The 13,528-nt window shown below is 38.5% G+C and overlaps 1 protein-coding gene across 2 annotated transcripts; it reads right to left on the bottom strand.

Annotated features, from left to right (window-relative positions):
• Positions 1–3,893: 3,893 nt before the first annotated feature.
• LOC118577155 (protein NipSnap homolog 3B-like) lies at positions 3,894–12,143 on the bottom strand. Of its 2 annotated transcripts, XM_036177222.1 has the most exons (6): positions 12,084–12,143; positions 9,710–9,920; positions 7,868–8,026; positions 5,983–6,132; positions 4,058–4,144; positions 3,894–3,970 (listed from the first exon to the last, which is right to left on the bottom strand). In XM_036177222.1, exons 1-6 carry the CDS (start codon positions 12,141–12,143, stop codon positions 3,894–3,896), a joined length of 744 nt encoding a protein of 247 aa, XP_036033115.1. The 2 variants fall into 2 exon arrangements, with proteins under 2 accessions (XP_036033115.1, XP_036033116.1); XM_036177223.1 differs by lacking the exon at positions 5,983–6,132.
• Between the last annotated feature and the right edge of the window lie 1,385 nt (positions 12,144–13,528).

The following is a 13,528-nucleotide window of genomic DNA, read 5'->3' as shown; positions in this document are numbered from 1 at the left end:
CTTCTGGTTTCTGGTCCAGGCTTTGTTCCCTCAGCCTTCCTCTATGCTGGTGGCTCTCAACCTTCCTAATGATGTGACCCTTTAATACAGTTCCTCATGTTATAGTAACCCCCAACCATAAAAATTATTCTTGTTGCTACTTCATAACTATAATTTTGCTACTGTTGTGAATGTTAATGTAAATATTTGATATGCAGGATATCTGATATTGTAACCCCTGTGAAAGAGGATCATTTGACCTCCAAAGGGGTAGTGACCCATAGGTTGAGATGCTCCGTGCTCAGCTGGACTCATGGCCTGGTATGGTCTTTCTTAGTCTCCAAGGCGAAGAATGTCAGGGCTGAGCATTCTGAGTCATGCTGACATGGGGTCACTGTCTACTTTTTGAAGTTCCTGCATTAGTGTCTCTGCCACTGCATTTATCAGCACCATTGTCCTTTGAATCACTTTTTCATCTTGAAAAAGCTAATAGAGTAACCTAAAGAGAGTTCAAGGAGCAAACATTTAGATCTAACATCCTCAAAAAATCATTATAGAATCTTTTTTTTTAAATTAAAATTTAGGGGCTGGAGAAATGGCTCAGTGGTTAAGAGCACATACTGTTCTTACAGAAGACCTAAGTTCAGCTCTCAGCAGCCACATCAGATTGCTCACAGTCACCTGTACCTCCAGCTCTCAAGAGACCTAGCACCCTCTTCTGGCCTCCACTGGTACACACACACACACACACACACACACACACACACACACACACATACACATACAGACACTCAGACACACACACACAGACACTTAGACACACACACACAATCTTTAAAAAAACAAAACATGCATATTTTGCTGAACACCACAGCAACCTTCAGCACATTGAGCAGAAAATCCAAACTCTTCCCAGTTCTAGGTGAGTTGGCTCCCACCTCTCTTTCTTCACTTCCCTCTTCCTCTTAGCTCACTGCATTCTGGCCTGCTGCCTCCCTGTCTTGCAGTGTTCTTTCTCTCTAAGTATTCCTGGCTTGATCATTCTCAGTGTTTAGACTTTGGATAGATAATAATCTCAGAGAGCTCAGAGAGACCACCTCTAGGTAAACTGGACCTTTGCCACCCTGTTCACTACCGTCCTCTTTTGCTCTATTTTTGGCCAAGGTTATGCTATTTAACTTGTATGTCTTATATACTTCTTCAGGAATACTGACTACATGAAAGCAGGCACTTTGTCCTGTTAACTATGGACTTTCAATATGTAGTGTCAGATCAATGAATATCTTTCATATGTCAGATATTGGTTCTGATTAGATTGAAAAGAGTTCAGTCTTTAGAGATTTCATTTTTGTTTTTTGAGGCAGTTATTTATTTATTTATTTATTTATTTATTTATTTATTTATTTATTTTTTAGCCTTGGCTGTCCTGGAACTCTCTCTGCAGACTGGTCTCAAAGTCACAGAGATCTGCCTATTTCTGCCTCTATGATGGTACGGGCCTGTAATTCCAACATTTAGGAAGCTGTCCTAGTTAGGGTTACTATCACTGTGATAAAACACCATAACCAAAAGCAACTTGGGGAAGAAGGGGTTCATTTGGCTTACACTTCACATCATATTCCATCAATGAAGGAAGCCTGGACAAGAACTCAAATGGGATAAGAACCTGGAGACAGGAGCTGATGCAGAGGCCATGGAGGGTGCTGTTTACTGGCTTGATCTCCCATGGCTTGCTTAGCCTGCCTTCTTATAGAATCCAGGACTACCAGCACAGGGATGTCCCTACCCACAATGGACTAGGCCCTCCCACATCAGTCACTTAATTCAGAAAATGCCCTACAGGCTTACTTATAGTCTGATCTTATGGAGGTGTTTTCTCAATTGTCATTCCCTCTTCTCAGATGACTATAGATTGTGTCAAGTTGCCATAAAACTAGCCAGCACAGAAGTGGGGAGAGGATAGGAACTTGAGGAACTCATTAGCCAGACAGTGAGTTCTAGACTAGCCTAGACTGCACAATGAGATCCCCTTTAAAGACAAACAAACAATCCTGAAGACAAAAACAAAGGAAAACAAATGAGACTGTATTCATCTTTTCCAGATTATCCTGTGCTCCTAATGCATCTAGACAGTCCAGGCCCTCCTAGGTGATGCTACTATGTCCTTCTTTTGCAGACACAAGACCTGAGTGATTGGAGAAGAGAAGTGTACCATAACCTTAGTTCCCCAGACCATCATGGATCTCTTCCAAATGGGAACTAAGGTACCCAGAATTCTTCACCTACCTGCCAGTACAACAGAAACAAAACCAAGATACTGCCTGTCTTCCCTGCCCAGTGGGTTGGACTGCTATGTCCAAAAGTGAGATTCATGTTAATCCTTTCCATGAGGGATAAACATGTTTGTAGCTGTAATGCAATGATCCTATACTCTTGATGGAGCAGGAAAGGCCTGGCTATGACAAAATACCTGTGAACAATAAAGTTAGAAGAAGAAAGGTTTATTTTGTTTTATGATTTTAGGGGCTTTAGGAATGGATGCTTAGCACAGCTGCTTTTGGGACTACTCCTAGGTAGTACATTATGGTAGAAGAAAGCTGCTCACTTTGTGGCAACCAGGAAACAGAGACAGAAGAAGGGGTTCCAATATACCTTTCAAGGGCCCAAGACCAGAGATGTATTTTCTTTATCTAGGCCCTATCTAGGCCCTACCTCTTAAGCTTTTTCCCACCTCCTACTGTTGCTGCTACTAGTTGACCAAGTCAACTGATGAGACTGGGGGAGGGGTGCTATTCTAGATCCAAACTGTAACAAGTAGAATGATGTTTCCTTAATGTACACATATTTACAATAAGGATAATAAATTATTCCTTTCTCCTCATTACATCAATTCCAAAGAGGATGATGAAAATATAAAACCTAGTAAAAAGCACCAGAATATATAGGTAATTTTTTAAACTAGGGCAAATGTTTCCACATCTATAATGACCTCATTTAAATAAAGATATTTCAAACATCTCTGTTAAGTAGGATATAAAATGAAATAAATATTAGTTAAATTAATTATAAATAACATTTTAGCATATAAAGTAGAGTCATCAAAGCTTTTCGTATGCCGATCTATTATTTTCTAAGTGAGTGACTGACAATTAATACAGACAACACAGATGATTATACAGTTTTTCATATGAAAGAAGTTTAATATTTTTATGAATTCCATTTTATATTACAAAATAAGCTACTGGAGCAAAACATTTCAGGCAAAAAGACAAGATTTACAAGGTTCACATATTTATTAATAATTTTAAAGTATGGTTACAAGCTTGGAAATGTGATCTCATTTGAACAAGGAGTTGTCCTACAGAAGAGCTATTCTGAAACAAATGGAAAACAAAGATCTTGATATAGTGACCAAGTATCTTTGTCAGAAAGCATTTGAATGAAGTAAATATTAGTAAAATTAATAATAAGACACTTCAGCTTATAAACCAAAGAGTATTCAAAGATTTTACTGTGACCAAATGACATTATTTTTAAATTAATAAATTTTTTTGGCTTTTTGAGACAGGGTTCCTCTGTGTAGTTTTGGAGCCTGTCCTGGATCTTGCTCTATAGACAAGGCTAGCCTCGAATTCAGAGATTTACCTGGCTCTGCCTCCTGAGTGCTGGAATGAAAGGCGTGCGCCACCGACATAATGCATGTCAGATAATGAAGTGTCATGGGGAAAAATGAATTCTATTTCCCATGTAGAGATGGGTTTAATAAAAGGGACCTAGATGGGCTTAAAAATGCAATGGACATAGTAAATTAACTTACCACTTCCTTCAAATAAAAAGTAGAAATTCAATTGAGAGAATTGAAGCATCGTCTACCTGCACACATCACATCAGGCACTGAAACCGTCGGTAGGAAACTATTTCAACGGTGAAAACGACTCAGGAATTAGGAATATATTCTGCTGAATATCTAGGTAGTTGACACTTTCCCGAACTGAAAAGACATTGCATAAGACATACAAAGTTATAAGCTGAACCGAATTTGTTGTAAAAATAACTCATGCCCAGTGAAACAACTCACCAGCAGCCACAACTCTGGGATCCTCATGAGACCGACGTCTCCCAGCTGCGCGGCTGTCTGGGTTCTCGTTCCACCACAGAACATGGACTGCAGACGTAAACCAGAAGGGCATTTACACACAAATGCAGAGAAATTAAGTTAAAAAAAAGTCCAATTACTTTAAGTTAAAAGACTGATACTAAATATTTCAGTGATAAAATTTCAGAGGAGTCAAAGACTTGGAAAAGAAAATTATAGATTAATTAATCCAACTAGTTTTATAGATGAAGAAATGAAACAGGCTTGAAAAGGGAAGAAAAGTAACACAGCTAAAGGAACTCAAGATCCAGACTGTATGACTTCCTAATATATATATTTTGGTTTTTTGAAACGAGATTTCTCTGTGTAGTTTTGCGCCTTTCCTGGAACTCGCTTGGTAGCCCAGGCTGGCCTCGAACTCACAGAGATCTGCCTGCCTCTGCCTCCCAAGTGCTGGGATTAAAGGTGTACTAGATTTTATAGTTAGTTATTTTTGCATCTTATATTGGCAGCTGAACTTGGTAATGAATGTGTAAGGGTCACCCAGGTGGTATTGGTTTTGAAGGCATACAGGTGTCATGGAGAGCAGCTGAGACTTGGCAATGTGTAGCAGGCTTGGGGTCCCTGAAGAGAGACCAGGAAAAGTCCCTGGTGAGGATGCAGCCTCAGCTGCAGCAGAGTACTCAGCATATTGGAGATGCCAGGATAGTGAGAGATTGCCCAGGGCAGTGGCAGCAGTGGAACAGAGCAGGCTGAGTCTAGCAGGTAAGCTGTGTGTTCCAAGGTTGGCAAAATTAGACAAGTGAAGCCTCCAAGGCGCTTTGAAGCCCAGACAGTCAATCATGAGTAGTTCCCAGATGTCAGGCACTGAACCTTTCTATACAATTCAATTTTGGGTTTGCTTTGAATTTGATACTGTGCTCTGGTTCTTCCATCTTGGAACAGGATTTTACAAGAGCTTACAGTTAAGAGACTTTGGGTATTTTAAAGAGATTGAACTTTTAAAGATGGTATGACTTTTAAAGTTATACTATGTTCTATACATTGATAATATTAACATGACATCTTTGGGGACAAACAAGGGAAAGTTTATAATTTAATCATGATGTGCTCACACGTCAAGTTGACAATGGTTAAATTGTGTGAGTTTTTTGTTACCTTGACACAAAAGCTTGACTTATCTGAGAAGAGAGAGCTTCAGTGAGAAAATGTGCTCTATAAGATAGATTGGGGCAAGACTGTGGAGCAATTTTCTTGATTAATGATTGGTGTGGAAAAGACGAGCCAACTGGGGATGGTGTCACTCCTGGCTTGGGAATGTATACCTGGGCCATATAAAAAGCAGACTCAGAGAATCAGGGGGAGCAAGCCAGTAAACAACATTCTTCTCTGGCTTCTGCTTCAGTTCCTGCCTCCAGGTTCCTGCCTGACTTTTCTTCCTGGTGGACTGCTAACAGGGAGAATAAACTGAAATAAACCCTTACCTCCCCTAAGATGCTTTTGGTTGTGGTGTGTTATCACAGCAATAGAAACCTAATTAGGACAGGGGATATAGTTCAGTGGTAGAGCGCTTGTCTAGCATGCATAAGGCCCTGGGTTCAATCCCTAGCACCGATAATAATATATTTAAAGGAATAAAAAGATTATAAAAGAAATACACTATTTCTTGAGGTTCTTAAGGTTGTTAAAATTTGTTCCTTTTATGTGCCAGAGAACAGAAGTTTAGCATTTCAAAATAGTTTTGGTAGGTGTTAAATTCTAAATAGGAAAGAGACAACATATCAACTTTTTAAAATGATAAAAGTACAAGAACTTGTCAATAATATATGAAATTTAACTAAAGGATCATAGCAGATAAATAGGTCACTAATATACACAGAAATTTTAAAATAAATGGACATCTGTACCTCTGTTGAGTTTTCCATATTCTGTGTGAAACACACCAATTAGTTCAGCGTAGCCTTGTTTGGCATGGGCAGTTACTGCTCTTTCAAATGGCTCACCCCATAGAGCTGGGCCACCAGGTTTCATGAGAAAAGTAGCAAGTTCATAGAATCCTAGAATATGGAAAAAGTAATTTAAATAATGATAGTCAAGGATTTTTTTACTCATATTCATATTCACTTGGTTTCAGTAGAAGCCTGATCTACATGTACATATTTGAAGGACTGCATGTATACACATTTGTACAGATACTTTAATTGCATTTGCATGATTTCCCTTAATTTTATACTTAGAAATCCATTGTCCATGTTTAATTATTACATTCAATTCTACAGATGACAAAAAGTAGGGGGCCAGTGAGGGCTGGAGAGAGTTCTGTCGTTAAGAGCATGAACTGCACTGTGTGGAGGACCAATGTTCAGTTCCCAGCACCCATGTCAGGAAGCTGGCAACTGCCTTTAGCTAGCTCTAATGTATCTCAAACTTCTGGTTTCTACAACAAGTATCTGCATTCACTGCAGAGAGAGAGGGGGGGGAATTAAAATGGCTTCAATTGAAGAATGAGAAACTATATACAAATTATTATCTGAAATATTTTAGTGTAAAAACTTGTTACTAAAGTAGATATTGAGAAACTGATGGAGTAAGATATTTTGAATGGCCTAAATGTATACTTTTAGGAAAGAACTTAATCAAATAATTTTCCATGGATTTGGAGAGGTGGCTGAGTGACAGAGCACTTGCCATGAATGTGTAAAATCCGAGGTTAACAACAAAATAAAATAAAGTTTTTCTGCAGTGCCTATGTTTTTACTCTCAACTTCCACCATTTTCTTTGTGTATTTTGCCACTGTAAATTTTCATATCCAATAGGAAGAGAAATCTAACAATGTAGCAAAAATGATATTTATATTTCCATATTTTGGCAAAACAAACCAACCTATAGATATAATTTTATTGTTTCTAAATATTTTATCTACATATTTGAAATGCATTTTATCTCTCCACAGACGTGTAGAATCAGCAGAGGCCAAGAACTAGGTTACAAGTAGACCTAACGGAGAAGACAACTATTTTATTTAGATGTGCTGAGAGCTTCTAGGAGACCTACGGGAGCAGGAGCCACATAAGGCTTTTCAGGTGTCTTTGGGGTGTCATCTAAAACATACTACAAAGCTGAGAACAACAAAGAAAAATACATTTCTAATTAGTTTATTCTTTTCTAATCGGACTTCTTGTGAAAATTAGACTTAGCAGTAGTTTCTTTAAACACACAAGAAGTGAAATCAGCAAGAAGACAAAGAATTCTGTTCAAACTGAAAGTAAGGAAGAGGAACACAAAAGTTATAACAGTAGAGAGCTTGGCTGTCCCACGAATCAGTCCCCCAGGTGGTCTGTTTGGTAGGAAAACATGGACAGTGATTTAAAATTGAGTGTAACTTATACACGTATTTAATATAATAAACATACCTACATTTGTATAGGGATATATAAAATATAAATATAGTTATATTTAAATATTGTTTTAAAACGATGATAGAATATAGAAGTGCTCACCACCCCACCAATGGTCTCTGGCTCTCAATGTGCCGTGTTCAACCTGTATTGACCATGGACATTTTCTATAACATAGCTAAGGTTTACAAATCCAGAAACCTTCAAGTGGGAAGAATTCTTCATTGATCCTCACTTTTTAAGGGTAAGCAAAGAGCTGCACTTTACTTTTATCTCAATGATTACTTATGTCCATATATAAAAGGGAGTCTCCCCCTGGTCTCAAAGTACATAAAAACTTAACATCTGTACCATTTCAGTAATGAAAACTCACTGAGGCTAAGAGAGACACACCTTCCTTGGGAGGCGTTCCCATTTTGCACCATGGTACCAGATAGACAATTTCACTCTCTTGTTTATCAATGGAAGCCAGATTTGGAATGAGGAATCGTTCTTGCCATTCTGGATCACTGGCCAAGGCTTTGGAAACTGCAGCTCGATGAGCAAAATTATCTATGGTAGAAAAGAATGGAGAATTAAAAAAAAAATTGGTTTAAAACCATCGATGCTTCTTTGTATTACATCCAGATCATTAATCATTCATCTGGAGCACACAAGAACATTGTGTTTGTGGATTTGGGAACAGCTATGTGAAGAAATGTCATATCTGCATCAAGTTGCTCCTGGTCTTCAGGGCTAAAGAAATGAAAACAAGCAATGTGATCTCATTGACTGGGTTTCACAGGTCCTACCTCTTCAAAGGTAGCTGTATACAGGAGTTAAGCTACTGTATGTTCATCTGCCTTGTTTCTGAGTCTGTGATACAGGTAAATAGTATAACATCAACCCCCAGGTCTGTGGTGAGGATTACATGAATCAAGTGGGCTGACAATAGTGTTATATGTGGACTATTCTTACTATTCAATTGAGGCATTCAACTGGCAGTGTCAGTTGAAAGACAAACTTTATTTCAGTGTGTTGATAGGTAGTCAAGACTTATCTTGAATAAATTTTAACATTAAATGAAATTTGAATGTACTTGGCATTGGTTCCTTTGGACAAATAACTTTCAAAGAAATAGTGCTGATTCTCATACTATTATTGTCAGACATTGCTTTCCCCCAGCACTCATATCTCTGCTTTCTTAGTTACTGAAGTAGGTAGCCATGTTTAACTATGTATGGGCCTAGTACTATATTTATTGTAAAGGTCTTATGAGACTAAGGTAAAATATTTATGTAGTCTATGCTAGGAATCAGAATAACACATGCCTAAAGTGAGGTAAATTAAGACTTGATTACTTTCCTCAATGGGCCATGACTTAAAATGAACCACATGTGAAATGTAACTTGTACTAACGGTGTTTGTTGTCTTTCAAAACTGAAAAACAAAACAAAACAAAACAAAGCATACCCATGTCATCTACAGAATCTTTTCTCACTAAAGAATTTTTGTGAATATTAATTGAACATAGATGACCAAACACTAAATGAAATTAATTATTAAGAGTTTGCTGAACATATGCTCAAATCCTGGTGAAGACTATTTTAAGGTTAGACTTTTAAAAAGTTAAGAAGCATTCTGAACAATTCTGTGATGTTCTCCTTTTTCAAGGCAGTACAGCTTCAGTATGAGAACTCTTAGTAATGTATTTCCCTTAACTTCTTAAAGTAATATGACAGCAAATTCATTAACTCTGGCATGTAGAAATGAACTGAAAATAGTCTCTAAATGCAATAGAATCAATAAGCTTCAGGTAGGGGGAAGATCAAAAGTTGACTGCCATCATGTCTCAACCTTCGTTTATTCAAAATCCTGAATGTGTAAACTGCGTCCACTAAGACAGTGATATCCAGATCTAGCATCAGATACCTCTTTCATTCTGTGATCATAACCTACTTGTTCTTGTGAAAATAGTTTTAAATTTTCCATTAAAACTGTTTTCCAATAAGTCACTATTTTTTTGAGAATTGTAGTCTACAATTTAATGAATGGATGAGAACTCATAATTTCCCAGTTATGTTAGACTTCGGCAAAGGTTATTAAATGTGGACCAAGAAGTGTGGTCACTGAATTTACATTTTGGTTCTGTATTGCTTTAAAAAAGTTCTCCTTAATCTATATCTATATTAATATATATCCATCTAAGACTTCTGTAGAAATCTATACTGAACATTTGAATTGGGCAACTCATACCATACTTCCAAATATGGAATACTCTGTTTATTCCGCCTCCAAATTCTACACTCCAATATCCAACCAATTCTGAGTGAGCTGTCCGAAGATGAACATTTTTCTTAAAATTTTTCAGGTACTCTTTCATCTTGGAAGGTTTAAGATAATAAGTACAAAACTCATAGAATGTTCCTTCGGTTTGTCTGCGGCCAGTAGCAAAAGATGAGCCCACCTGAAGAAAGAGAAATCAAATCTCAATATTTGAGGGGCACAGAATATGTGTTATCATCCAACCAAATCTGGGTCTGGTGACAGGGAACACAATAGCTGAGTCCCAAGTCCTCTTGCCATTTTTCTTATCAACTCTCCATAGACATTTTTTAGTAGATTTTGAAGTTAACTATGGTTAAACATGTGGATTCTCCTTAAGCCATCCTTTCGTAGAAAGTTGCCCCAAACTAAGGCAGTGCTACCTTAGAGATGCTCCTGTGCTAGAGCGCTACAGTTAGGAGTCACGTACATTTTGTTTTCCTCTAATATTCTTTTAATCTGTAGTATGTGACTACCGTTACATATCTGTAAGAACTCCATAGACTGTGTGTCTTTGGACATACACAACAAACATGTTTACTAAAAGAAAACCTTTTAAAATAGAGAAATTGCCATTCAGGTCGAAGAAATCTTCCTGCATTCAACAGGAATAGAACTGGAATGCAGGCACTGCATTATAATGCTATCACTATTCAACTGCATTACAAAGTCTGATAATAGACCAGGCGTCTCCAGCCTTCCTAATGCTGCAATCCTTAATACAGTTTCTCATGCTATGGTGACCCTCAACCATAACATTCTTTCACTGCTTCATAACTGTAACTTTGCTACTGTTATGAATCGTAATGTAAATATCTGATAGGCTACCATAAAGGGGTTGCATGCACAGTTTGAGAACCATTGTAATAGACCATGGATGCTTAAAAAAATTGCCAGAATTACTATCTAATAGAAACACAAAGCGAAGATGACCTTTAATGCATTTAGCTGTACCAGTGTGGTTCCACCTCTCAGGTATCTTTTTAAAAAATAATCATATTTACTATGTAAGTTTCTACTTCTTGATCTGAGAGCACTTTTCCCTGGGAAATTCTTTGTCAGAAATTACCTTGTGTATGTCTGTACATATATGCACATATATGTGTGTACACACATTGTATGACATTGTACTGTAAAAACACATCTTATTTTCAAGTTGGGGTATCATGTACCCATTTCATGAAGTTAATAATACCAGAAAATTCTGTTAAAACAGATCAGATGAATATAAAAGTATGGAAAAAATCACTGTACACATGGACAACTTAGTATGGATAGAAAAAGCAATCTATTCTCTCCTAATAATTTTTTTCTTAAATACACTTTATTTTTACATAAAGCTTAATATAATTTTCTACCTTTAGTTCATTCCATTGATGTCTGCTCTGAACTGTGTTCTTACTGTGCAAATCAGTAAACTTCCTATAAAAATCTGCAGCTGTCTCTGCATATGATGGAGTGTGTGTGTGTGTGTGTGTGTGTGTGTGTGTGTGTGTTTAACTAAAATCTACAAATGGGTTTAGTAGAACTGCTTATTATCTATAGTTTAAAAACGAAGAAAACATCAGAAAGTAAGTCAATGGCATTCACAATACTCTTAATAAGTTGATTCAAAGAGTGAGTGTGCATTTGGAGTATGAAATACTTGTCACAGGCACAAACGTTTATTATTATTTCCAGGACATAATATATAGGAGGTGTGAGTGACTAGATAGAAACGATTTGCAAGGTTTCTGTTGCAGAGTCAGAATTACGCTGAAATTACGGGAGGAATCACAGGCCTGGTTTTGTGCAACTTAGGCTTGTTCTTGCCAGCACCGACTCATTAAAGAGAACGTTGGTTAAACAAACAAACGAACAAACGAACAAATAAATAAAAAATAAAAGTTCAGTGAAAAACTGTTTGGAAATAATTGGTGGCGTTCCCTGGGCAACGCTGGGTGAGCAGTCACTAGTCTCTTCTTCAAGGTTTACCCGGTTCTAGACTAGCTTAACATGATTCCTCTCCCTCCATTTGAGTTAAGTCAAAGTCCACACCGGCAGGAACTATTTGTTCCCAGGATAAGCCCTTGTTCAACAGCGAGGGCTGGACGGTGGCTCCCTTTGGTGCACGTCTCTTCTTAGTCGAATTTCGCGAGGTTCCCGTCCCGCCCTAACTGCTGGGCGCTGCTGGGCAGGGTTGTCCCAGGCCGAGCGAGACTCGCAGGTGCCAGGGAACAGAGACACCCCATTAGCGCCAAGCCTCACCAAGAGTGCTGCGCCCCACACAGCTCCGCCCACCTCCCCCGCTGGCCAAGGCCGGTACCTGAGGCGCCAGCACCCGCGGGGCCAGCGCCTTCCTCAGGCCGCTTCGGAGAGCGAGCATGGCACGTCTAGAGCGCCCAGAACGAGCAGAACCACCTCTGCTGGGATCGCGCTCTTCCCACTTCTGGGCGGGCTCGCCTGCTCGGTTAGGTCCGCGCTGGACTGAGCGCGGCTCTGCACCTCTCCTTTTCCATCTGTAGTGTCAGCTCCGACCCTTTGCTTGGCCTTTGTTCTACAAAATTCGGGCTCTGACGTCAGAGGTGATGTTGCAATGAGCAGAACCCTGAGCTCAGTGGAGTTCCACACCCTGGGCCACCACTTTAAGTCCCCTCGGGTGCTAACACTCCAAAATGTAGAGTCAAAATGTGAATGTATGTGGGTGCTTTAAAATCTCTGGGGGGTGACCTGGCACGAACTAGGAGCCTTCACCTTTATGGCAGAGTACTCAAGTGTTGACACGAAGCATGGCCTGGGAGGCTCTGAATAATGATGGGTTAATTTTCCTGGTGCTCAGAACAGTGGGGTCACAGGCCTGAAATGAGACCTTCACAGTCATATGCAGAGGGATCAAAAATAAATTGCTCTATGCTACTTAAAACAGCTGACCTCTTAGGTGCTCCTTTTTTGGTTGTTGGTGGCCAGGATAACTTCATCTAATATGTTATAGCTGTGTTGTTTTTTTTTTTCCCCCTATAGTTGTCTCTGTTAGGAATATTCTGGTGTTCAGTAGTTTTCTATTTACAGATAATGTCCATTTACTAGAAAAATGAGAATTTAAATCACATCGTAGCACTTGCCTTCTGGCATCTCCGCGTGTTTAAAATAATTACCACATCAATCTACATTATAATTTATGACTCTTCTTGTTAATAGTTACCGCATGCATTTCTGTAACATTCCTTATATCGTTAGAGACTGGGAAGGGTAATAAATGGACTTAGCAGGTATGGTTTTATTGGGATACCTTGTGAAAGGGGTTTGGCTTAGGTGAGGGAGGCTTTTTAAAAAAATTAGTAATTCTGGAAGAAGTTAGTTTTTTTTTTTTTTTTTCTTTCTGAAGACATTATTTCCTAAACCAACAAATTTAAACGAAGTATCATTTGTGGAAAGACAGCATCTACTTGATTAAAATCTGTCAGACTGTTTTTTTTTTTTTTTTTCAGCCCAGAGTTAACAGTTCATTTACTTATTCAATTAATGCTTATTGCATTTCTTTTATGCTGCAGGCACTTTCCTAGAAACTATATATGTGGGGGAAAAAAAGTAGTTCTTTGCTCATTAGAGTTTACAATTTGTACAAAACATGACCGAAGAGAAAATACAGTCAGCTCCATGTAGCTGAGATGAGCATATGTGGATTTAACCAGAGAAAGCAGAATATTGGGGGGAAATGATCTGTTCTGGATATGTCCAGAGGTTTTCCTCTTGCATTATGGACACAATAGA

Source organism: Onychomys torridus, chromosome 2, assembly GCF_903995425.1.
Source record: "Onychomys torridus chromosome 2, mOncTor1.1, whole genome shotgun sequence".
In the NCBI taxonomy this organism is placed as follows: Eukaryota; Metazoa; Chordata; class Mammalia; order Rodentia; family Cricetidae; genus Onychomys; species Onychomys torridus.
Note: the sequence above shows the minus strand (reverse complement) of the source record. Positions and strands in the feature narration are given on the sequence as shown.

Coding starts and splice junctions, on each gene's coding strand:
- LOC118577155 (XM_036177222.1), bottom strand. CDS start 12,143: ATGCTCGCTCTCCGAAGCGGCCTGAGGAAGGCGCTGGCCCCGCGGGTG. Junction 6,133..7,867: donor GGGAACGCCTCCCAAGGAAG/GTGTGTCTCTCT, acceptor TCCATATTCTAG/GATTCTATGAACTTGCTACT. Junction 4,145..5,982: donor ATATGGAAAACTCAACAGAG/GTACAGATGTCC, acceptor TTACGTCTGCAG/TCCATGTTCTGTGGTGGAAC.